This window comes from Mustela erminea, chromosome 16 (assembly GCF_009829155.1).
Source record: "Mustela erminea isolate mMusErm1 chromosome 16, mMusErm1.Pri, whole genome shotgun sequence".
In the NCBI taxonomy this organism is placed as follows: Eukaryota; Metazoa; Chordata; class Mammalia; order Carnivora; family Mustelidae; genus Mustela; species Mustela erminea.
The window spans coordinates 35649855-35676703 of record NC_045629.1 but is presented as its reverse complement, the minus strand read 5'-3'; the positions used below and the strand labels follow the sequence as shown (position 1 = coordinate 35676703).

General features: G+C 36.2%; 1 protein-coding gene across 1 annotated transcript; it reads right to left on the bottom strand.

Moving 5' to 3' along the window:
* Positions 1–15720: 15720 nt before the first annotated feature.
* LOC116575117 (solute carrier family 7 member 13-like) lies at positions 15721–24774 on the bottom strand. The gene is made up of 4 exons (XM_032316256.1): positions 24086–24774; positions 23280–23411; positions 19431–19792; positions 15721–16486 (listed from the first exon to the last, which is right to left on the bottom strand). Exons 1-4 carry the CDS (start codon positions 24750–24752, stop codon positions 16211–16213), a joined length of 1437 nt encoding a protein of 478 aa, XP_032172147.1. The 5' UTR covers positions 24753–24774; the 3' UTR covers positions 15721–16210.
* Positions 24775–26849: the final 2075 nt, after the last annotated feature.

Sequence of the window (26849 nt, the reverse complement as noted above, 5' to 3'; positions counted from 1 at the left end):
CAAATACCATACGATTTCACTCATGTGAGGTTAAAAAAAACCAAAATTGATGAACATAGGGGAAGAGAAGGAAAAATAAAATAGAATAAAAACAGAGAAGACAAACCTAAAAGAGAGTTTTACTACAGAGAATAAACTGAAGGTTGCTGCTTGGTAGGTGGGTAGGGGGATGGGGAAATGGGTGATGGCATGAAGCGGGACACTTGATATACTGAGCACTGGCTGTTATATGCAACTGATGAATCACTAAATTTTACCCTGAACTTAATAATCACCATATTTTAACTAACTTGAATTTAAATTAAAAAAAAAAAGGGGGGGGCGCCTGGGTGGCTCAGTGGGTTAGTTAAGCCTCTGACTTCGGTTCAGGACATGATTTCAGGGTCCTGGGATTGAATCCCGCATTGCGCTCTCTGCTCAGCGGGGACCCTGCTTCTCTCTCTTTCTCTCTGTCTGCCTCTCTGCCTACTTGTGATCTCTCTCTGTCAAATAAATAAATAAAATCTTTAAAAAAAAAAATCAAAGTTCTTCCAAAGTAACCAAAGAAACTTGGATACTCTCTGTGCTCTTTGAAAAGAGATTTTCTTTTCACAGCTCAACCAAAGAACAATTCTTTGAAATGCAAACTTTAGGGAGAGGTTTCTCAACTGAAGGAAAAGAAAAAAAGAAATTTTGGAGGAAAGAGGAAGTATTTGGAAATTGGACAAATGAAAAATCTTCTCTATAAATATTAGTAATTACAGGTCTCTGTATCTGTTCATATGTATATAAGTCGGAGAAAGTTAAATGTATATATAATAAGTCAGAGGAAGCTCATATATAAGTAAGTCAGAGAAAGACAAACACCATATGGTATCACTCATATGGAATTTAAGAAACAAAACTAATGGACATAGGGGAAAGTTCTTATATATATCTATATATAGATACATATACACTATATATGTAAGTTCTTATATGTGTATGAAGTTTTTTATAGAACTATGTATAAGAAAATTTGTATATATATATATATGTATATATATATATATATATATATATATATAGGTATATGTATGTGTATAGTATGTTGTAGATGTCTGGAATGTTTTTACAGATGGTGTATTGCCAGAATTTGTAGAAGAGCTCTATATAGTTAGTTTGAAGGCAAGCACTTGTAAGGATTAGCTACTCTAAAACCCTCAGAAATATAAAAACTAACCCAAATGCTTTTTAGTTCACATGATCTACGATCAATCTTTAATGAATAATAGCTAAATGAAGTGTGTTGATTTAATTAAACTAGACATGCCTTTAGAGCTATCACTACAAATATAATACTTTTATTGTACCTGGATTTACTAATCAAATAAGCGTATATTGTAACTGTTAAAAAATTTTAAACCGCGGGCTGCCAATTTTAAACCGCGGGCTGCCTGGGTGGCTCAGTGGGTTAAAGCCTCTGCCTTCAGCTCAGGTCATGATCTCAGGGTTCTGGGATCGAGCCCCGCATCTGGTTCTCTGCTCAGCAGGGAGCCTGCTTCTTCCCTCTCTCTCTGCCTGCCTCTCTGCCTACTTGTGATCTCTCTCTATCAAATAAATAAATAAAATATTTAAAAAACATTTAAATCCCAACAACAACAATAACAAACAGTTTGGGATAATGGCTGTCTTTGTCCATGTCTCATGTGAGTGATCTGAACATAATTGTTAACAGCAATTAAATTGAATAGATGCAAATAAGATAAAAAGTTTGTAAGTGAACTTTAAAAATAGTTTTACCAAACCTTTTTAGTAACTTAAAACTTTAAATTTGCTAACTTAAGTGATGAGTTAAGTTAAATTCATTAACTATCTACATCATTTCCAAATAAGATGAAATAGTGAAACTTTACTGAATATAAGTTTATTTGCTTTTGAATTCCTCATTATGGAGAAACTAAAGATAAATTTGGGTCTCTTGGTAAACATATTTTGTGCTTTATTGAAAGATTGTACTATGGAGACACACATGGTTCTAGAAACTATGAAAAGTATTCAGAAATTTACCAATTTAAAGAGACCTGGTATAACAGTCCGCATTTGTTTACTTCTTAGTTTTCATTAGAAATTAAGGTTTCTGAGAGTTAAGGATTCTAATAAATGTAATTAAGACTATTAGAAATAATAAGGGAAACATCTCTGTATGCAAAGAGACTAAGATGTGTGTTTTTAGTAAGAAAAGGTATAAAGAGTAGAAGTGCCTTGTTTTGGTTAAAGGAAAAGAAAATAATTTTGTCCTACAACACTGAAAAGAAATAAAGTTAAAAAAAAAGAAAATAAATAAATAAATAGTGAGGTTGACTAAAAAGGGGAAGTGTAGGACAAAATTTGCATATTAAAAAAAGAAAGTTGTAGAAGGTTTCTGGAAAAGGGATTTTGGAAAGGAATTTTATGCATGGTCAGTGATGTGGGAAACAAAGGCAGAAGAAAAATTATTAAATTTCCTTGTTATTTACAGTCTATTGCCAAGTCCTTAAAACAGGCAGAGTGACCTATCTCTAGGAACTCAGCTACTACCTGGATGTCAATACTTTACTAAGGCAAAAGGCCTTAGTCTGATGGCAAGTCTTATCCCAATCCCCAGGATCCTATAAGTTTACATTAACATATAAAAATTCCTTTGAAAATGTCCTTTATCTCTACTCCCCAAGATACATGTTGGCAATCATCCTCCAAACATATGACCCACTGATACACACGTGAAGGGTCTTATGACTCAGGTTTTATTAGATAGTAATTGTCATTTTTTTAAAAAGATTTTATTTATTTATTTGACAGACAGAGATCACAAGTAGGCAGAGAGGCAGACAGAGAGAGACGGAGAAGCAGGCTCCTTGCCGAGCAGAGAGCGCGATGTGGGGCTTGATCCCAGGACCCTGGGATCATGACCTGAGCTGAAGGCAGAGGCTTTAACCCACTGAGCCACCCAGGCGCCCCAGTAATTGTCATTTTTAAAAAAGATTTTTATTTATTTATTTATTTGACAGAGATAGAGCAAGAGTGCACAAGCAGGGGGAGCAAGAGAGTGAGAGGGAGAGGGAGAAGCAGGCTCTCTGCTGAGCAGGGAGCCCAGTGTGGGGCTTGATCCCTGGACCCTGGGATCATGACCTGAGCTGAAGGCAGATGCTTAACTGACTGAACCATGCAAGTGCCCTTACATTGTCATTTTTTTTTTTTTAAAGATTTTATTTATTTATTTGACAGAGAGATCACAAGGAGGCAGAGAGACAGGCTGAGAGAGAGAGAAGCAGGCTCCCCTCTCAGCAGAGAGCCTGATGTGGGCCTCGATCCCAGGACCCTGAGATCATGACCCGAGCCAAAGGCAGAGGCTCAACCCACTGAGCCACCTGGTGCCCCTACATTGTCATTTTTGACGGAGATACATAGACTCAAATATGACCAGACAGCTTTAATGAACTAAAGTTGACTTTATAGAGTCAGTGAAGCCCCTTGGAAAAATTAGCTTGGTACCTTGCTTCTCAGGTTCCTGGCAATCTCACCAGGTAAGAAAGGAAGGTCGCTTCCTGGCAGCACAGGAACCTCAGGATATTTTGGGGAACTGGATAAGAAGGAATTTACCTAAATATATAGATATTGTTGGCAAGTCTGATGGCAAGCATTTGGCTTCACTTCTTAGCCTCAGATTGTGTTAAAAGTTCAATCTGATGATTTCTCATAAGAACTTCTAGCACAGTAGTTTTAAAAAGAACCTATATGGTCACTCACTTTTCTTGCTGCACTTACAGAAATAATCTACCAAGTTTATTTTTTTTTTGAAACCAGATTTACTTTGCAAGCAAATTAGTCTTAACTTAGCTATCTTTGGTGGACATGAAGGTGATTTTAGAGAGAAAATTTATGTTTCAGTAACACACCTTTGTGGATATTAGAGTCAAGTTCTTTTGTCTTTGAGGGCTTGTGTTTGCCTATAAACTGGACTGGATCCTGAATTCTGGTTTTCACAGATATCTGACTAAGATTTTCCAACCTAAAATTTGCAATTTTCTCCTTTTCTTTTGACTTGGCATCATTGAGAACTAAAGCTGCCCTTTTCTCTGAAATCCTGCAAACTAAAGCTAGATAATATTAATGTCAGAGAAATCATTCCAACAGCCTGTGTTTAGATGATCTTTGTGCCTGTTGCTATATGGGCCACTCAGAAAGATCACTAGAGACATTCAAACTTTAAACCAGGAAAATCTGTCAGATTGCCACTGTCTGCCATTATTCTGTCAGAAGATGCTTCAAGTCTGACATCTAGAAGTCTCACTGGCAGCACCCAGGACCCAGACACTGGGCTTATAATTTGCTCCAATCATTAACCTTTGTTTCTCTTTTGTTTCTATAGAGATGGCTCTTATTAATTACCTGATTGCTTGCCCAATATAGGCCTAACATTGGGAGCCCACTTGCAAGACTGCCTCCTGAAATGAGATATAACTGCTTAACTCAATTGATCTATTCTCAAGACTGAGGCTGGTTCATTGAGGTACATACTAGTCTATCAGTTTAGCTTCTGGACTGTGAAATTTCTTTAAAGTTTCAAAGGTGGGACTGAAGGGATGTAGAACAAATGTCCCCAAAATGCACCATTTTGGCATGTGTGCTATTTTGAGCTGAAGGCAACTGAGACGCTGCAGGCTCAAGAGAAACTGTTGTCTCTTCTATAACTACCTAGAAGCCACACAGCTCAGCACCTAAAGAGGTCACCCTGGCCTCTTTCAGAGAGAAAAGTAGAGTATGCCACAAAGGCTTTGACCTATCTGGGAGCTGTTGGAGGGGCTGGTTTATGTCTCAGCTTACATGGAGCACCAAAGGAATGACCATAGTTCATGAGCTAAGGACACAGGAAGCAGGAAGAATGGCTAGCTGCATGCCCAGCACAGCTCTGCTAAATTGGGAGAAGTTAAGTATTTGAGGCTTCTCCACAGGAAGAACAATAGAGCATCCTTCTTTGATCTGGCCCCTAGTGGAAGTCAGACAACAGAGGGAGCAAGAGCTTATGGGCTCCTGAAGAAAAACACATAGAGACTGGAAAAGCAGTAGAAAAACAAAAACAAACAAATGGAAACCCCCCAACAAAACAGAGCTGGGTTTTTGAAAAGATAAACAAAATTGATTAACTGTTATGTAGATTGACAGAAAAAAGAGAAAGTTAAGCTAGAAAAAGATAAAAACATACCCTAGATTCATTGATTAAAGAAGAAATTGTAATTATCATAAAAGAAGCAAAAGATAGGTTCAATATTCTGTCATAATTAAGGAAAATCTTAGCAAATTGAGAAAAGATGATGATGCTTTAATTAAATAATGGGCATTTTCCAACCAGCTACAGCAAACATCATCTTTAATATAAACACATAGAAGTATTCTCATGGGAGTCATGAGCAAGATAAGGATATAAGGATTCCTTCTCTTTGAAAATGAACTTAAACCAATGTTATAAGAAAGAAAAATGATTTTTCTTTAATTTTAAGAATTTAAAAAGAAGGGGGGCGCCTGGGTGGCTCTGTTGTTAAACATCTGCCTTTGGCTCAGGTCATGATCCCAGGGTCCTGGGAGGTAGGGCCTGCTGAGCAAGGAGTCACTTCTGGTTGTATTCCCTATCTCACTGTCTCTGTCTCCATCAAATGAAAAAAAGTCTTAAAAAATTTTTTTTAAAAATAAATAAACTGCTTTTATTTGTAGATGATATGATTTTCTTTCTATAGTCTCTTGGATTTTCTAAATTGACATAGCAACAAAAATTATAAATGATTATGGAGTAAATATAACAGGAAGTGTGCAGAATTTTATGGAGAAAACTAAAGTTTATGGAAGGACCCATTCCTCCCCAAAAAGTTTAATCTAGAGAAAGCTATAATCATCATTCTAAAGATGTCAGTTCTTTCGAAATATACTTCCAAATAAAATTCCATCACAATAAGAATCCCAACTTAATCTTTCATGGAACTCAACAAAATTATTCTAGAATATATACAATTTCAAAAATTAATTTTGAAGGTGAAAAGAGACTTCATATTTGAAATGACAGTGCGTTTTAATTTAATGATTTTAATGGTGATGTCTTCAAGTTCTTGATGGTTACTGTCAAAAGGAAACTGCTTACACAAGTAAACAATAAATTTACAAAATTATTTTTTTCATAGTCCTCTGTTTTGTATCTCTGCCAGCTAATATTCTAATATTAGCTGCCAGCTAATATTGCCAGCTAATCTGCCAGCTAATATGCTCTACTGCCCCAGCTGTGGTCCAAAACATCTAGAACCTTGCATAGAAAAAGCTATGATACATACCTACAGCCAGATAGTAATAAGGTTTGAGCAGCTATTCTTAAAAGATAAACAAAAAGTTTGATCCAAAGACTGAGGAAAGAAACAGAGTATCCAAGAGATCTTTTGAAAAAATAATTTGGTGCTCTTTTAAGGAAGGTTGGCCCCAGCCCTGCATGTGTAAGAATGGCAATGATCATCAGTGTGGCACAAATAGTCCAAAATCCCAGGGAGACAGCTAAGTTCAGTGAAGTGTATTTTAACACTGCTGATAAGAGACACAAAGATTCCTGTTCCTAATGTGGCACTAAATATTAAAATATTTCCATAGAGGAGTTCTTTTGCTCTTGGGAGTTGCATGTTTTTGTCTTTTTCCATTTTCTAAATTATGAAAAGTAATTTTGAAATTTAACATGGATTGCCGTTTTTTTTTTACACTTTCCTTCCATGTTTCTGGAAGTTTCTTCAAACATTGATGTTTCCGTAATTTAGCCATCTCATCCTTCCACAAGCATTTTATTATTGAATCTAATTTGGTTCTGTAAATGATTGACTTGTGAATTGTTCTATGATTTTGTGAATTCTTTTAAGGCTGGAGTTAAAGTGTGTCTCATGTTAATTATTTTTTAAAAGATCACATATGCCAGTGAACAAGTTAGTCACAGCTAATTAAGAAAGGAAGATTTCAAAAGTTCTGGGAAGAGAAATCTCCTCTGCGGTTGTAACACTGATATTATTTAACTTTGTAGATGAGTACCAAGAGAAGAAATTGTAGTTTAATGGAAAAAATGTAAACTTGCATTCAAGTGAGCAAAGATTTGAATACCACTCTGTCACTTACTAGTGGCATGGTTTTTAGCAAGTTGTGTTATTTTTTTGGAATCCACATTTCTTCATTTATAAAATGAGGATAATAATTTCATATTGCAGGATCAGCAACATAGTACTGAATGAGACCGTATATGTGAAATATCTATTGGATTGTTTCACATATTAGGATTAATTTATATATCTATACTGGCTATGGGTGTTTATACAAACCCATCTAGTATTAAATGTATGTAGGCTACTATTCTTCCCCTATTTTATCTTAATCTGCAGGCTTTAGTCCACCTAATATGTATTCATTAATTCAAACATTTATTCATTTGTTAATTTTGTGGCAGAATCAGTTATGGAGAAATTAACTTGTATTTTATTTGTTTTGATGTTTTGTTCATTTCATGCATAACATGTAATGAGGCTAAGATGTATATTAGACCCTAGGTTGGACTCAGGGTTGTATACTTCTTCACAGCAGACTGAGACTCATTAGCTCAAACTTTTACACTTCCAATTGTTTTTTTTTTTTTTTTTTACACACCCAATTATTTTAAGCATAGTCCAAATAAACATATTTTTAGCCATTTAGAACTTGCTTGCTTTGCATATCGCACAAAACTGTGCTTCACTTGTAAACTTTGCTTAATAGGTAAGGTAAGCCCAGGACAATTAAGATCCCAAGCCACTGCTGCCTTTGGGGGCTCTCTGACTCAGAGTCTGCCTACTTGCTGCTGAGTGATAACACCTAGATATGCAAACCTTCCAACTGGAATCTCCTTTCCCCCAGGAATTCCCTTGTTGCCCTCCCCTTTTGGTTGGTGGCTTTCCAAGGCCTCTGAGAAGTCTCATGCTGTGAGTGTTTTCCTCTACATCCAAACCGGTTAAAGTGTTATCCAAATAAAGCTTGTGTCTCCTACCACCATGTCCTGATCTTATCTCTTTCCTTGATCAGCCTCAAAGTCTCTGGAACCCCCTAAAATGCAACAAATATTTATCTAACACCTACTATATGAAGGATTGAAACAGACAAAAACCTTTTGTATTCTAATCAGGACACAGTATTTTGTATCTTAGAGGAGAGATAAGTGAACAAATAAATACACGGATAATATGTCAGGTGGTGACGAATGATGGATGTTGCTTGGGGTAGAGTAGTAGAGGTGGTGGTGATGTTTCTGTGGAAGGAAAAGGTTAGTAATTGGCAGATAAATATTTCCCAACCACAGGGACATAAGAAGAGAATTTCACCTTCAGCTGATCTTTTCACAATATCAACTTTCAGGATTTTATCTTTTGGGGACAAATAAATGAGTATCTTATTGGGTCTGATAGTTTCTGCTTGTTTTTGGTATTTCTGTAAGAGAATGAGAGCTTGGAGCTGCCTATTCTGCCATTTTGCTGCCATCACATAATCTGTTTTGGTTTTAATCACAAACTTGCTAGCCTGTGGCTTGCATTTTTACTATGTTTATAGTATGTGTTCTTCTTGAAAATTTTAAAATGTATTTTTTGGGAAATTTTAAAATTTAAATACTGTGTAATCCAGATCTTTTTTTTTTATGACTTGTGCTTTTCATATTCAGTTAGCTGATCCCTGTTTTGATGCATTAAACTACTCTGTTAAGTAAGGGACTGTCTTATTTATAAGAGCTGAGTTTTTAAAAATTTTTAATTTTTAGAATGTCTTTCATTTATTTAATTTTTTATGCTTTAGCCCTAAACAAGATAAAAGTCAGTTTTTTCAACACATTTTCTTCGGTATAATGGCTCTTCTCCAAATGAGGACTGAAACCTTAATTGATTAATTGACTGGTTGTTGTCCACTATGATTTTGTGAGGCCAAACACTGCTCCAGTGGAATAAAAAGTTTCTGTTTCATGAATGTGAAATTTAAAAAAAAAAAAAAAAAAGTATTTCTAAATTTAAAATGTATACTTTTTGCATTTAGGCCTAGCACCTTGCTTTTTTTTTTTTTTTTAATGATACATGATGTGAGTTGGGAATCCATTTTTATTTTATCCATGTCAAGCAATTGTCCTAATGCCATGTATTCTGGTTTGCAAATAAAAATAATCTGGAAATCTATTTTTACACATATTCTATGTAGAAAAATTATAGGGTTTCAATTCAGAAAAACTTTTTTAAATTTAGGCCTTATCACTTACTGCCTCTGTAAGTTCATTCAACTGATTGAACTTTCTCTGATCCTGTTTCTTTACTTTTAAAATAATGGTTAGTAATGCCTATCTTTCAAAGTTATTTTGACAGTTAAAGACTATATATACATAAAGTATCTGGAGGTACTAGATTTAAAAATTAAATATGTCTTAGTATTGCTTGTGTTATTATGTTTTATGTAACTCTCCTCTTGATTTATATTTTCTATTCTATTCAATTTAATTTATTGTATTCTGCCTTTTTTCTATTCCTGTTCTTGATGCTTTCCATATTTTTGCTGCTAGACTTTACCTTTTTTTTTTTTTTTTAAAGATTTTATTTATTTATTTGTCAGAGAGAGCGAGCACAGGCAGACAGAGTGGCAGGCAGAGGCAGAGGGAGAAGCAGGCTCCCTGCTGAGCAAGGAGCCAGATGTGGGACTTGATCCCAGGATGCTGGGATCATGACCTGAGCCGAAGGCAGCCACTTAACCAGCTGAACCATCCAGGCGTCCCTAGACTTTACCTTTTAGGAGATCCTCAAAATTAAAGATTGCTTAGAACTTTTAAATGTTTATTTTTAAATAAACAGATAAACCAGATGTGAACCAATGCAACATATTTTTCTTAAGGTATGCAAAGAGATATACTGTATATTAGAGACCCATTTTCTTCAGGAGAAGGGGCAGTATCTTCCCTCTGGTTCTATGTAGCCATACCTGAGGACATGATTTCCTTTGGAGTCTGGACTATTAGGTAGGAAATGTTAACCAGTAAGTAAACCAGTAAAGTAAATTAGCCACCAAGGTAAGTGCAGTAATCTTACATTTGGGGATTTTCACTATTTTAGCTCTCTTGTGAAAAAATAAAGGCCATTTATAAAAAAAAATAGCTTCATATATAACCTTTGAAAGTGGCTTCACTATAACATATCATAAAAAAGAAAGTGACCTTGAGAACATCATGAGCTTATTTGAACTTTTTTTTTTTTGAATGCTTATCATGTCTGGGGAGAATTAATTATTCAAGAAGCAGTGAAATTATATTTTGTTTTGGTGTCTCAGTGCAATATCCCTGATCCTAATATGAGCCTCTTTGATGAGAATACAATAGCTTAGAAATACTGAATGCTGGGCCATCTGAGAGGAGCTAGAGCTGGAGCTAAACTCTGATCTGTGGCTAACATGTTAGAACATTGTAACGCATCAAAAGGAGAGTGTTGTCATGAAAATGGTGGAACTGGAGTTTTCTACCATCTTTCCCTCAAAGAACACTGATGTTGCAGTCATTCACAGATGACAGAACCTTTGTGCAAGTCCAGGAGTCCAGTAGTGAAGTTCTAGCATACTGCAGGAACAAAAATTTTGAGATTGGACACATTTTAAGAAGGTAAGATGGATAGCTTGACTTTACCCACATCATCCCTTCCCCAGTACAGCACAGCTCAGGCCTTCTTGATCTGTGATTTCTCCCAAAGGAGGAAGTCAAAGTATAAGTGAATGTTTAGCTTCAAGATACGGCTAAAGAGGCCCACTTAACTCTTGCCATATCCAGGTACTGAGTTGTGGGCAGAATGATGGGGAGAGGTGAGTGGCTGGGAGAACAGCAGCCAGGGTCCAGAATGGAACAAATCAAAGGAATGTGGATCCTGCTAACCACATCACAGTCTCCTTCAGGCCTTCCATGAGCTGCTGGGAATCCCCCAACTCACTAACAGAGTGCTCTTAGTGCTCTGTGCACTTGATCTATATACAATCCCACTCCTTGGCTGGCTCCCTGGCCATGTTATTGTGGGTGAAGAGAGAGCTTTTTTGGACAGCTGGGGAGCGTGTGCAGAAAGCTGGTTCAAATACGTGGGGCTGGGAGAAACCACAAACTTGAGCACTCAGCTTCATGCTAGAGAAAGCAAAGAGGAGACTGTTAGCACACAACCAGGCTTTTCAGGATCAAGAAAATGCATACAAGCTTAAGAATTCTGTCATAAGAGGGAGTTAGAAGTGTGGAACGGGTGTGCCTGTAGAGAAGGGCTGAGAAAATCTCAGAGAATCTGTAGTAGGGCTGACAAGGTATTTCTCTCCCAAACCAGTCAATAAAGACTGAAGGAGGTGACTCCTTTAAATCCAAAAGCAGTAAATCAAACTTTATTTTAAAGAACATGAAAAATGAAGGAAATATGATACCACCAGAGGAGTACAATAATGTTCCAGTAATCCAAAGATTAGAGATCTGTGATTTGCCTGATATAGAATTCAAAATAGCAGTTTTTTAAAAAAAGATTTTATTTATTTATTTGAGAGAGAAAGAGAAAGAATGATCAAGGAGAGCAGGTGAGGGAGAAGCAGACCCCCCTGCTGAGCAGGGAGCCTGGTGCAGGGCTCTATCCTAGGATGCTGGGATCATGACCTGAGGCAATGGTAGAAACTTAGCTGAGTGAGCCACTCAGGTGCCCCCAAAATAGCAGTTTTAAGAAAGCTTAATGAGCTATAATAAAAAAAAAAACAGTTTAATGAAATCAAGAAAACAATAAATCAATAAAATGAAAGGTTTAACATATAGATAGAAATCACTGAAAACACCAAACAAATTCTGGAGCCAAAGAATATAATGAGTGAAATAAACAAACAAACAAACAAACAAACAAAAACAATAGAAAGTATCAGCAACAGAATAGGTCAATCAGAAGAGAGAGTATAAAATAGTAGGTCTTTTGAAATTACCCACTTAGAGGAGAATGAAGAGAAAAGGATGAAAAAGAGCAAAGAAGATCTCTGTGAACTAGCGGATATCATTAGAGAAGTAATCTATGAATTATTAAAGTCTAGGGCAAAAGATGAAGGGGACAGAAAAGCTTATATAAAGAAGTAATGGCTGAGAACTTCTTAAATCTGGGAAAATACTTCAACATTCAAGTCCACATCCAATGTCCATCTAAATATATACCCCACAATTTCAATCCAAAATGATCTTCTCCAAGATACATATAATAAAACTGTCTAAAATTAAAGACCAAGAGATACTTTTAAAGCCAATAAGAGAAAAAAAAATCATACAAGGCAATCACCAACAGGTTATTGAGCAGATTTTTCAGCAGAAAACTTGTAGTCCAGGAGGGAAATAAAAAACTAGAAAAACTAGAAGAAATCAATGAAACTAAGAGTTGGATTTTTGAAAACAAAATTAAAACCCTTCCTTTTGATTAAGCAAGAGAGAAGACAAGTAAAATCAGAAGTGAAAAAGGAGACATTGTAACTGTTACTAAAGAAGTACAAAGAACTGTGAGACCAGTATAACAATGATACACCATGAAACTGGATAACCTAGAGAAATGGATAGGTTCCTAGAAATATACAACTTGCCAAGACTGAATCATGAGTAAATAGAAAATCTGAAAGGGCCTATAACTAGTATGGAGATTGAATCAGTAATCAAAACCTCCCAACAAAGAAAGACCCAGGATTAGATGACTTCACCAAAGCATTCTACCGAACATTTAAAGAAGTAATGCCAATGCTAAATCTGTTCAGAAAAGTCAAAGAGGAGGGAACATTTGCAGACTTATTTTGTGGGACCATTAACCTGATACCAAAATCAGACAAGAAACCACAACAAAAGAAAACTATAGGCCAATATCCCTGATGAACAGAGATAGAAATTTTTTTAAAAGATTTTATTTATTTATTTGACAGACAGAGATCACAAATAGGCAGAGAGGCAGGCGGAGGGGCGGGGAAGCAGGTTCCCCACTGAGCAGAGAGCCCAATGCGGGGCTCGACCCCAGGGCCCTGAGATCAAGACCTGAGCTGAAGGCAGAGACTTAACCCACTGAGCCAACCAGGCACCCCAGATGCAAATATTCTTTTTTTTTTCTTTTCTTTTTTTAATATTTTATTTATTTATTTGACAGAGATCACAAATAGGCAGGGGGGCGGGGAAGCAGGTTCCCCAATGAGCAGAGAGCCCAACGCAGGGCTCGATCCCAGAACCCTGGGACCATGACCCAAGCCGAAGGCAGAGGCCTTAACCCACTGAGCCACCCAGGCGCCCACCAGATGCAAATATTCTTAACAAAATGCTAGTAAGCTTAATTCAACAGCACCTTAAGAGGATCACCCACTTCAACCAAGTAGGATTTATCCCTGGAATGCAAAGATGGTTCAACATACACAAATCAATATAATACACCAGATAAATGGAAAGAAAGCTAAACGTTGCATGATCATCTCAATAGATGCAAAAAAAAAATGTATAAAATTCAACACTATGCTAAAAAGTAGGAATCAGGAGAGATTACCTTAATATGAAGGCTATATCTGACAAGTTCACAGTTAATATTATACTCAATGATTAAAAACCAAAGCTTTTCTACTAAGATCAGGAAAAGGACAAGGGATGTCCAATATTACCACTTCTATTCAACACATTATTGGAAGTGGTAGCCAGAGCAGTTAGCCAAGAAAAACAAAAACAAAAACAAAAAAACAGAAAACAAAAAAAACCCAAAAAACATCCAGATTGGAAAGGAAGAAGTACAATAGTTTCTCTTTGCACCTGACATGATCTTAAATGTTGAAAACCCTAAAGGCTCCACCAAAAAACTGTTAGAACTGATAACTGAATTTAGAAAAGTTGCAGGATACAAAATCGGTTGTGTTTCAGTACACTAATAACCAACTAATTGCAAAGGAAATGAGAAAACTATCTCAATTTCAATAGCATCTTAAATAATAAAATGCTTAGGAAAAAATTTAGCCAAGGATTTGAAGGACTTGCACACTGAAGATATAAAACACTGATTAGAAGAATAAAGAAAACACAAATAAATAGATTATCTTATGGTCATGAATTAAAAGACTTAATACCATTAAATATCCATATAGTCCAAAGCTAGCTCTAGATTTAATATGACCCCTATCAAAATCCCAATAGCATTTTTTACAGAACCAATAAGAACAATTCTAGAATTCATATGGAACCAGAAAATATCTCACGTAGTGAAAACAATCTTGAAAAATATCAAAACTGGAGACATCATACTCCCTGATTTCAGAGTGTATTACACAAAACTGTCGTAATTAAAACAGTATGATATTCATATAAAGAGGGACACATAGGCGTGCCTGGGTGGCTCAGTTGGTTAAACATCTGCCTTCAGCTCAGGTCATGATCCCAGGGTCCTGGTATTGAGTCCCACACTGGGCTCCTTGCTCAGCAGGGAGTCTGCTTCTCCCTCTCCCTCAGCTCCATCCCTTGCTTGTGCTCTCTCTCTGTCAAATAAATAAAATCTTTGGGAAAAAAAATAAGGACAGATGCATAGACCAATGGAATAGAATAGAGAGTGTAGAAAAAAATCCATACATATGTGGTAAACTGATCTATGATAATAATGCCAAGAATACACATTGGGGAAAGGATGGTCTCATCAACAAATGCTGGTGGGAAAGATAGATATATACGTGTAAAATAATGCAAGTGGACCCTTGTCTCACATCATATAAAAAAAATCAAAGTAGATTAAACACTTATACGTAAGACCTGTAAATACAAAATTCCTAGAAAAAACATAAGGGAAAATCCTCATGACATTGGTTTTGACAACAATTTCGTGAATATGAACCGAAAGCACAGAAACAAAAGCAAAAGTAAGTGGGCCTACATCAAACAAAAAGTTTCTGCACAGCAAAGGAAGTAAAAAATAGTATGAAAAGACAACCTTTGGTATGGGGGAAATATTTGCAAACCATCTATCTGATAAGAGATTAATATCTAAACTATATTAAGGAAATCATCTTACTCAATAGTGAAATAACAACCTGTTAAAAAAAAAAAGGGCAAAGGACCTAAAAGGGGCATTTTTTCAAAAAAGACATGCAAGTGACAGTTAGGTATATGAAAAGATGCTCAATGTCACCGATTGTCAGTGAGATACATATCAAAGCCACATGAGAGATCACATCACACCTATTATGATAGCTATATATAAAAAAAGAATAGACAACAAATGTTGAAGATGTGGAGAAACTGAAACCATTGTGTCCTGTTGGTGGGAATATAAAATGGTGCAGGACTCCTTTCTTTTTTTTAAGGACTGAATAATATTCCGTTCTCTGCACATACCACTTTTTTTAATCCATTCATATATCAGTGGGCATTTATGTTGTTTCCACATTTTCCAGTGTTTTAATGAACATAAGAGAGCTAATATCTCTTCCTGATCCTGATTTTGATTCTTTCTGATAAATGCTCAGAAGTGGGATTGCTAGGTCATATGGCAGTTCTATTTCTAATTTTTGAAGGTCATGATTTAGTCTGTTACACTTTTCAAAGATGAACACAAGGATTTGGAAGTAAAACACATTCTTTTAATTGGTATCACTGTGAAGAGTTTAGACCAGTGAGTAGGAAGCAATATGTAGTTTTATTAATATAAATTTCAGACTTAGAATATTGCCTTTTTTTTTTTTTGCAGGTGCATCTTAATATCTGCTAGGCACTGTTCACCCATGATCTTGTCTTCCTGACCATGACTCTTTGATTTTGTTTGTTTGTTTGTTTGAGATGTAATTAACATATAACATTATATTAATTTCAGGTGACACATAGCATTATATTAATTTCAGGTGCATATTAATTTCCTTCTATACACAGAAGTAGGCCTATTATACCTTTTAATCTGTTGGGTGTATTGTGTGTTTTCATTTAAAATTTTTGACCTGAAAGAAAGTGGTAAAAAACATATAGTGTACTAGGAACTTGGGCTTCAGTTACAAGTAAAAGAATTTGAATTGTAAAGAATTTGAATATGTAGCTGGGGGTTGGATTCGATATAGTTGGGGATTGGGCAGGAGGAGGGAGGTTTTGTGTATACTTGAGTGTATACACTTGAAAGCAAAGATTGTCTTTAAAAATGTAGCCATTCATTAACCATTTAGGGTTTCTTATTTACAAAACAATTTCTTCGAGATGTTTTTCTCCTGTTGAAATACCATCATCCTGGTCTTCAGGTGGTGAAACATTAAATAGTAATTGTAAATAACAAGTGACTTTGTCAAAACAAACATAATGTTGATTAATGTGAACATGAAGCCAGTAACACAGAAGTCCACTAAAAATAAAGATAAACCCATATATATACTCTACTGTAGGAGACTGAATCATTGGTGTCAAAATTAGAAACAAAGATATAGCTATGGATCCCAATACAAATGGCAAATGCACCTGAAAGTTAAAAAAAAAGAAAAGAAAATTAGCGATGACTTTTTCCTCAAAAGTTTCTATAAACAATATAAGAACATTCCCTTTCTATTTGGAACAAATGTTTCTAAACACCAGGGAGAAAAGTGCAAATATATTTTCACATGTATTTAAGGAGATAGTCTCAGTATTGTATTATAGAAAGTAAGTCAGTGGCAGACTAAATAATTGTAAAAACGTGGAACTGTATTTATTTATTTATATTTATTCTATAGTTCTTATGATCACCTACTCTATTGATCAGGTATTGTCAATTATTTGCTAAAATCAGTACTTTATTTTTTGGCATAGGAAAAAAGATATAAGAAATCTTTGTCAAAAAATAAAAAATTGACTCTGTCATACTGGTATTAGTCATTGAAGTTTGCTTTGTTTTGGGAATTTGGAAACCAGCCATGCACAGCATAACTGTAATATTTAGTTATAATGTTTCTTTAATCGGGCATGTGCCAGTTTTTCCTGGAGAAGCACTATTAACTAATAAAAACAACAGAAAGATTGGAATCAGAAAAGTCTGGTTGGAAATGCAAGCTTTACTTTTTTTTTTTTTAATACGTTATTTATTTGAGAGAGAGAGAAAGAGAGAGAGAGACTATGAATCAGGAAAGGGTCAGAAGGAAACAGACTTCCCGCTGAGAGCGGAGGCTAATCCCAGGACCCCCAGATCTTGACCTGAGCTGAAAAGTCAGATGCTTAACCAACTGAGCCACTGAGGCACCCCCAAACTCTGCTATCTTAATTGCTCATTCCTTCAAGAAATAGTCACTGAATTCCTATGTGCCATTTGCTATACTAGGGATATAGAGGTATTAGGACAAATAAAGAAGGTTCCTCTTCAAGGACCTTAGTGCCACTGTCCAGTTGTATCATTTTGGGCTATTTAATTAATCTGGTCCTCAGAACCATTTCCAGAAAGGAGCCAGGAGAAGGTCCTGAACTGCCAGTCCTGTGGGGCTTTCACCACCAGCGGCCATGGTCACTGTCACTGCACAGTGAGACCCTTGGGACCCTGCACCTTGTTTCAACTGAAGGAAGCTACATGGTGGGCTGGTGCTTGCTACAAGAGAAATGTGTTGAGGGTTTTTTAATAAAATATTTATGATATATCTGTGTTATTGCCATTTAAATATTAAGCTGATGTTGGGGGGAAAATGGGTCCTCTCAGACCCATTTGCAAAATGAAGTTTTATCTAATGCTGATCTTCTGAAGTCTTCTTGAGAATTGTGTAAAGGGTACTTCAGTAGCATGTGCTCAACAAAATGGCATTTCTTAATTAACTTTGTAACAGTGATTTGTACACATTTCTTAAACTTCTGTGAATCTAAGAAGATTCTTGATTGAAAAATTTATTTTTATTTCTCTGAACTGCCTAGTAGAGTGCCTGAAACACAGCGGATAGTTACTGCATATTTGTTGAATAAATGGATGACTCAAATCCAAGATATTATCATTCACTTTTTTCAACAGGAGGCATAGCTAGAGAAGGAGCCATTTTGAGGAAAAGAAAGTCAGGATTATCTAGACCAGTGTTTCTTAAATATGGCCAGTGGACCTCTCTGGATAAGAACCCCCAAGATAATTGATAAACATATAGATTCCTAGGGCCCAACTGACACCTACTGAATTAGAATCACCTGGTGTGAGTCTGGGAATTCATATTTTAAAAAGCACACTCAAGTGGTTATTATGGTCACTGGTATGAAATATGGGACTTTGTTTTACTTTCCACATAGTCCCTACAGCCAGAAAGTATCTAAATGGACTATTTTGATTATATTTATGATATGATTAAAGAATAAACCAGACTATTTGAAACCTCTTAGGATTTACATCATAGCAAGGTATGGTTTGCATTATACTAAGGCAAAATAGATGAAAATAAGAAAGAGAAAGAAGGAAATAAACACCCATAATGAATTTGGTTCACAAAATGCATGCCACAAAACCTCATATAGATTCTGAGAGCAGGTCATCATAAAGTATAAGCAAAATCTGTTAGTTAGGAGAGACCCAAATATGATGCTAAGATCAGAAAAAAATTCCTAAATAGGTCCTTACGGGATATAATCTTCACCTAGGTTAATTATGTAATCTCTGAATTTTGGAATTCTCTTGGATAAGCAGGTTGACTAAGTGAACCTCTGCAGCCTCTTTGGCCTGAATCTATTCATGCTTCTTCCTAATTCATTCTCTATACTATCGGCAGAATGGTCTTTTTTGAATGAGTCTGATTATTTATTATGCATATGATTGCTTAGGTTGTTACTACATTACACAGGTATTCCCATGTAAGGGGACAGAAGGGAGCCGATATCTGGCTTGTGTTCTGCTCACTAGGCTCTGTGCCTGGACATGGAGCTATGTCCACCTAGAAGAAGGGATGCTTTTTTATATTTTGCACAAAGGTACTCTAGGAGCCTGCAGTGGCTCTACTGGCATTAACTAGAAGACTGTGCTTTTATTTTAAGTTCAGGTTCACAATTTTATAATCACCCAAGCTGATGCTTAGATTAATATCTTATAGAAAACAAGGACTCTATCAAGGACATAATAAAAAATGGAATGCCACATCACCTATGCTGGGATGAGCACTGAAGGGTGATTTTGAGTTGGGCCAATATCCTCCACCCCCAAAGCATTATTATGTAGTTCCTAGAAGATGAAAAAAATGATAACACCTATTTTCCTTCTAGAGAATCAATTTTGACCTTTTACTCCTTAAAAATCAAGCCAAAAAGTAGCTCATACAGCCTATTATACATCAGTAAACAGGGACATGCAGTCCAGATCAGATGTTTTATAAATTCAACTAACGATTGGTTAGGAGCATTCCCTGTAGATTAAAAAAAAAATTGTATTCTAGATAGAGAGTAGATATTTAATATTAGCATTTTTATCTTTATTTACCTTATAAGGTCTAGGTAGATTGGGTTCCTGGTGCCTTAGTTTAAGTAAACCTATCATATACAGCCCTCTTAAAACCCAGGTTGCTAATCCTGAATATTTTATTAAATTGATTAAATCTGAGGATATAATAAGAAAAGAAGCTAAAATGATTATCTGGGTGATAGCAACAGTTGGACTGAAGTAGTTATTGAGCATAGAAAAGATCAAAGGCAGTTGTCCTTCTTGGCTTGCTGTGTAGAACAGTCTTGAGGCTGAAAGTATTGTACAACACATGTTGCTAACTATTGAAGTTGAAATCCCAAACGAAATGACCCATTGCATGGAAGGGATTACTTTGTCCATCCAGGTGACAGCAACAGCATCTAAAAAATTTTTTCAGAAAAGTCAGTCACTTTTGCTTCATTTCAAATATGGCAGTAATTCTTTACTTCTTACATCTGTACTCTTTGTAATAAGATTTTGCCCCTCTTTCTAAGAGGGAGTGCATTTCCTTATCAATTCTTGAATATAAACTGGACCAGTGGTCTATTTTGGCCAATAAAATGCATTCAAAATAGTGGTTTGCCAGCTCAGCCTACACCTTGAGAGGTATCACAGACTTCTGTTTATTCTCTTGGGACACTACTTAGGACCATCTAACAAACTCATTGTATTCTGTCAGAGACAAGCCATAGTAACTCTGGAGCCATGGAAGTGCACCTTACAGACTTCCAAATGCAGGGAGCATCACTGAAATCAGGCCCCAGCACAACACTGGCACAATGAAATCCGTTGTGGTATTTCTGCCAAAGGCATGCTCTTACAGGTTGTTCCCAGCTAATGACTGTGAGGTAGAGACACCAAGAAGTACTCATGTTTCTGATGGCCAACTTTGGCTAAAGGGCCCCCTGGCAGATGTGCCAAACCTTCCCTTTACTACCTATTAATCTATGGTGTTTTTACCTATCTTTCCCTTTTATTTTTTTCCTTAACTTGGAGTCCAGCTTGCATTGTGGTCCCATGGCTCTCAAGCCTTACCTGGCTTCCTTCTTGGTTTCTCTAATGCAAGCATTTTTTAAAAATAAAGTCCTTGCACATTTAATTATTTATTGGCATTTGCTTCTCTCTCTGTCCTTTAACTGTGTTGACTTTCTTAAGATTTTATTTGTTTTAAAAAAGATTTTATTTATTGATTTGAGAGAGCGTGTGCATGCGTGCACATGAGCAGGGGTAGGGACAGGGAGAAGCAGACAGCCCACTGAGAGTGCAGCCTGATCCCAGGACCCCGGGAACATGACCTAATTGGAAAGCAGATGCTTAACAAACTAAGCCACCTAGGCACCCCTAAGATTAATTTTTGAATAATCTGTACACGCAATGTGGGGCTTGAACTCACATGCCCAATATCAAGAATTGCGCGCTCTACTTACTGAGCCAGCTAGGTGCCCCTGGCATTTGCTTCTCAAATGACTCAAACGTCCTACCATCTTAGCACCCCCCCCCAAATAGGAAAGCATGGCCAACCTAGATATAGCTGTTTATCTAAACTGCAGGGGGCTGCAGACACATGTATGACTCTAGCAGGCAACCAGAACTGCCTTGCTGAGCCCAGCACAAGTTGCCAGCTTGTAGAACTGTGAACCAAATAAGTGATGGTTGTGAGGAGGTGCATTTTGGGCAGGCTTATTTTGCAACAATAGATAAATGATACAGCCGTAAGTACTATGATGAAAAGTAAAAAAGGAAAAGATATTCAATGGGGTAAATATTACATGCTTCATTAAGACAAATAACTGATACAGTTCTGTCCCTCATTTTAATAGTTAAGAAAAAAAAATCTCCTTTAGTGTGTTTCTATATTCCTGTGAGACCAAAAAGTGGAAAAGTGTAATGGTAACCTGTTAATGTTTACTTATTAAAATATGTATTTTCCGGGGTGTCTCGGTGGCTCAGTGACCTCTGCTTTCTGCTCAGGTCATGATCCCAAGCTCCTGGGATCAAGCCCCGCATTGGGCTCTCTGCTGGCTGGGGCCAGCTTCCCCACTCTCTCTCCGTCTGCCTCTCTGCCTACTTGTGATCTCTGTCAAATAAATAAATAAAATCTTTAAAAGATTTGTATTTTCCTTTTAGAAGCAACATAACATTTTTGTACTAGTGTCAGAGAAGATACATAAGGCCACCTTTTGACTTTTTGAAACCTGTATAGTTTTTTCAAAATAAATTTCAAAGCTTCTTATTTTTGTAAAGGCTTTGCACATCAGACTGATCCTCTTTGTGACCTTTGCCTTAAAAACCCCTCCGCTGCGGATGAATTCTAGTTACGGAAGCGCCCCACTGTCTTGGTTGTAGTCACAGCTCCTCCCAAACCACACAGTGTGTTTGTACATGGTCGTATACTTCTGTGCCTGTCTATACAACATTTTTGTAGCTTATGTATTTTTGCTGCTATATTACTTGATTTCCTCGAGAATAAAGACTGAGTTGTTCTCAGTAAATGAACTTTCTAGATAACTTCTTTCAGGAGTAACTATTTTTTTTAAATTAAGATTTGGTGGAATTTTTTGGATGTATTTCAAATACTCCTCTGCCTTTTAAAAGTGAATAGAATTACCATTTTCCTTCCTTCTTTTTAAAAAAGATTTTTATTTATTTGAGAGAGAGAGAGAATGAGAAAGAGTGGGGAGGAGAGGAAGAAGCAGACTCCTCAATGAGCAAGGAGCCCTATTCGGGACTCGATCCCAGAACTCTGGGACCATGACCTGAGGCCAAGGCAGATGCTTAACTGACTGAGCCATCCAGGTGTCCCAATTTAGCATTTTCTTAAAGACTTGACATTTTCATAAAAATTTATTACTTGATTTTGTGGAAATATTATTTGACATTGGAAAAATGATATTTTTTCTGATCCTAAGTACAACATGCTAATCATGGAAAATATGAACAATATAAAAAAGGAAGTAAAACTGTGACACCACTTACTATTAACCTTTTGTTGTATCTCTGTTTAGTCACATCTGTGTGTGTCTCTTATATGATTATTTTTTAATGTAACTTATTATCCCATATATATTAATATGTATTCATACTATTACTTGCATTGCTAATAGGCCCTGCTAGTGGTGGTACTGCTTTGATTTGGTTTGTTTGTATTGAGGCATTTTAGAATGGTGGTTGAAAACACGGGTTTTGGATTTGGATTTGGATTTGGGTTTGAGTCTGTCAGTTACTAGGTGTGTACCTTTGAGCACCATACTTAGTGGAACGGAGAAGAGTGTTTCGTTTGAAGATCAGGTCTTGCAACTTGCTGTCTGCATTTACAACACATTACCTTCAGTAACCTGGACAAGGTGCAGTCTCTTATCATGAGAAGTGCATGGGGTTGGAGACACATTTTTGAATCTTAACTCTGTCCATCACTTAAGTTCCCTGAGCTCCAGTTTCCCTATCTACAAAATGAAGAATGTACTGCCTATTCCAAACAGTTAATTTGAGGATAGGTATTGGGGTGTACCCCAACGGTGGAAATTCTTCTGACAAAGTATCTCTTCTTTGCTTTCTTGATATGCTTCCTCCTATTTCTCCTCATCTCTTTCCCCTTTCTCTTCCTTGGCGCTCTCCTCCTCCTCTTTCTCTTTCTAATTCCTGTCTCACATTCTACAACACTTAGACCTCCATCCTTAGCATGTAGCCCCTTCTTTATAGATTGTTTAGATGACTATTTTTCCTCTCCTTATAAAAACCAAAGCATGAACACATCATGTTTGTATTCTTATGGGTGTATCAAACATATCTACAGTTCACAGGAGACCATGTTTATTGAGAGTAGGTAGTTGTAGTGACTAGTTCCTTTTTGTCTGGGCACATTCATACCTGTAGAGATGATTTCCTGAGGGGTCAAAACTGCCAGGTAGGATATATTCACAAATACGTAAATCACAGCCACTGTGGGAAGGACAGTAATCAGAGATTTGGGAATATTCTCACCAGGGTTCTTTATCTCTCCTGAAAAACACAAATAAACTCATCAGAAAAGGAAATACTGTGGGACTTATGAAAAGTTCTTTGTAATGAAGAGGAGGAGAAAGTATTATTCATGTATTTGCTGCTTCCTCATCTTCTTGGTCTGATTCTGCATTGGTCCTGCACATATTTGGCCTGAAAGCTTAGATTTCTTACTATTTTGTACCATTTTGTTAAAAATTATGATTCGGAACTTATACTATGAGTAAAATCTCTCTATGTATATGTGTGTGTGTATATACACACACACATATATAAAAAAATATATATACACACACATATATATATAATCTGATAGTTTTATTTTTTACAAATAGACTGTATTAATATATTTCTTACATAATTGATACTTAAAATATTTTGAAAAAATACTAGAATAAAATGCAGTAAATTCTGAGATTGGTCTTAATTTTCTTTTGAAAACTTTATAAAATTTCCAAGTTTTAAATAAGGGACATGACCTGGAGAATACTAAATTCCACATTTTCTATATAAATGATTGTACACTGAGCCTTAATGATGAATGTGATACATCCAACTAGTGCAGAAAGATTAAATTTGATTCCAAAAAACCAAATGAATCAGCTCTAGCTTTCTCTACAGAGTTGTAGACAAAACTTATGCCTGCTGCAAAAGTAGTTCAGAGATGAATTTACCTGCTATGTTGATCAGGACTGATGTACCAGAATATGCAAATAATCCTTGAAGAAAGGCTTCTGCAATCTGTGAGACACCAGGAAGTTCAGCATCGAAAGCTTTCTCAAACCTGGCCACATTTTCCTTTTTCCCAATCCCTATCAGAACAATCCCAGTAAGGGAAATGAAGCAGAGGACAGCCATTTTCACCAAAATGCTGATAGTTTGAAACCAAGCCACTGTTAGCACCCCTCGAGCATTAAGAAGTCCCAATGACCACAAAGTAGCCAAAGCTAGACATTTCTTAAGTAACTCTGGGGCTGGGCACCTGGTATAGAAAGGCTGAATTAGATAGGTAGATATTATCAAGCTTTGAGTAGCTATTCCTAAGGGATAAGTAAAAAGTTTGATCCAAAGACTGAGGAAAGCAACAGAAGATCCAAGAGATCTTTTGAGGAAATAGTAAGGTGCTCCACTTCTAGGGAAGGTGGTCCCCATCTCTGCGAGACTGAGAGCGGTGATCATAGTCAGAACAGCACAAGCAGCCCAAATACTCAGGGAGACAGCTATGTTCAATGAGGAATATTTTAATACCCCTTTGGGAGACACAAAGATTCCTGCACCTGTTGTGACACAAAATAATAAAATATTTCCATGGAAAAATCCTATTGCCCTCAGGAGTTGCATGCTTTTTCCTTTTCTTTTTTTAATCCTGAAAGCTAATCTAAAAATTTCATGTGGATTGCTTACTTTTATACACTTCCCCCATGATTCTTCTGCAGCATGCTTTGTTGATTTAGCCATCATCCTTACATAAGCATTTTTTTGAACTTAACTCTGTTTTAGAGATGATTAACTGGTGAATTGTTCTAAGAATTTGTGAACATCTTTAGAGTGTTCCAGAGTTAAAATGTTTCACATGTTAATTATTTAAAAATTCAAATATGCCTGGTGATGGTTGCACAACACTGTGACTATAATTAACGCCACTGAATTGTACACTTAAAGATGCTCAAAATGGTCAAAATGTATATAATGAAATTTTACCACAAGTTTAAAAAGTTATTAATGTAATATACCAAAAAACTCCATCTAACTGTACAATTTAGAGGGATAAATTGTTTGGTACCTGAATTTTATCTCAGTAAATCTGTCTTAAAAAATCACATTTGCCACTAAACAAGTTGGTGAAAGCTAATTAAGAAAGAAAGATTTAAGTTCTGGGCAGAGATTTTTCCTTTTCCAAAGAGAGGAACCGTAGTTTAATGTAAAAAATATAAACTTTAAGTAGGCCAAGTTTTGAATCCACATCTGACACTGAGCAGCTGCATGATTTTTTAGTAAGTTGTTTTATTTCTTTGAATACATATTTCCTCATCTCTAAAATGAGGGTGATAATTTCATTTTATCATAGAGTCATTTCCATGGAACTATGCGAAGCACCTGTTGGAGTAGTGACCTTCATGGCTTAATAATTGCACTTGTGTGGACTTCTGCCTGATGCATTGCCCAAGAAGTTAGTGACCTGAAAAACATTCTCCACAGCTTCTGTGGGTCAGAAATTTGGATGCTGGTAGCTGGGACCTTTGGCTTTAAGTCTCTCATGAAGCTTCAGTCATCTGCTGGCTGGAACTGCAATAATCTCAAGGCTCCTCTGGGGAAGGATCCCCTTCCAAGTTCACTCATACGGTTGTGATTCAGTTTATTGAAGACTGTTGGACCAAAGGCCTCAGTCTCTCAAAACTATTGGCTGGAGACCTTTCTTTGTTCTTCCTCTGTGGACTTCCTTATAGGGCAGATCACAGTGTGGCATCTTGCTTGTTCCATCAGAGAAGAGATGATAAGAAGTCTTGGAAGTGGCATCCCTTCACTTTTGCTGTATTCTATTCATTGGAAATAAGAATTCCCTAGTTCTGCCTACACTCAAGGGAAGAGGATTAATTTAGCACATTAATACCAGGAGGCAGAGGTCATTTTGGCTATCTTAGCAGTAATAGTTTAGGTTATATATAATGAAATTATTTTGTGGAAGCACTCATTCTTTTATTACAATTTGATGTCAATATTGTCCCTGTAGATATAAACCAATCTATTAATAAACATATTTAGGAGCTTCCAGGTCCAGGGTAATATCTCATATTTAATAATGTAATATTAAAAATGTCCAAGATACCATAGAAAATCATTCAATATACCCAGGAACTCTCAACTTGAATGAAGAAAGATAACAGACACCAATATTGAGATGACAATAGATTTTGGAATTATCTGGCAAGGATTTTAAAGTAGTCATCATAAAAATTATTCAATAAGCTTGTACAAACATGCTTGAAAGAAATAAAAAATAGAAGGAACCAGGAAAAAAATAGAATATATAAAGAGAAACCAAATGGAAATTTTAGAACTGAAAAGTATAATAAATTAAAAACTCGGTGAATGGGCTCAACAGCAGAATGGAGAACACAAGGAAAGAATCAGTGAACTTGAAAATAGAGTAGTCAAAATACTCACTTTGACAATAGAAAGAAAATGAACTTAAAAAAAAAAAGCAGTATCTGAATGATTTTTGTGGGAATATAATACAAGATCTAACACTTGTGTCTTTGGTGTTCCAGAAAAGAGGAGAAAAGGGGTAAGCCTGAAAAATATTTAAAGAAATAACAGCTGAAAATTTCCCAACTTTGTCAGAAGATATAAAACTGCATATATAAGACAGTGAATGAGTCCTAAACATGATAAATCCAAAGAAATCCACCCCAAGAAAATTGTAAACTTCTAAACACC

Excerpts from the sequence above, each read along its gene's own strand:
- LOC116575117 (XM_032316256.1), bottom strand. The coding sequence starts at position 24,752 with ATGCAACTCCTGAGGGCAATAGGATTTTTCCATGGAAATATTTTATTA. Across the intron at positions 23,412-24,085 it reads AGTCCTGATCAACATAGCAG|GAGAGATAAAGAACCCTGGT; the intron begins GTAAATTCATCT and ends TGTGTTTTTCAG. Across the intron at positions 16,487-19,430 it reads ATCTACCTAGACCTTATAAG|GTGCATTTGCCATTTGTATT; the intron begins GTAAATAAAGAT and ends TTTAACTTTCAG.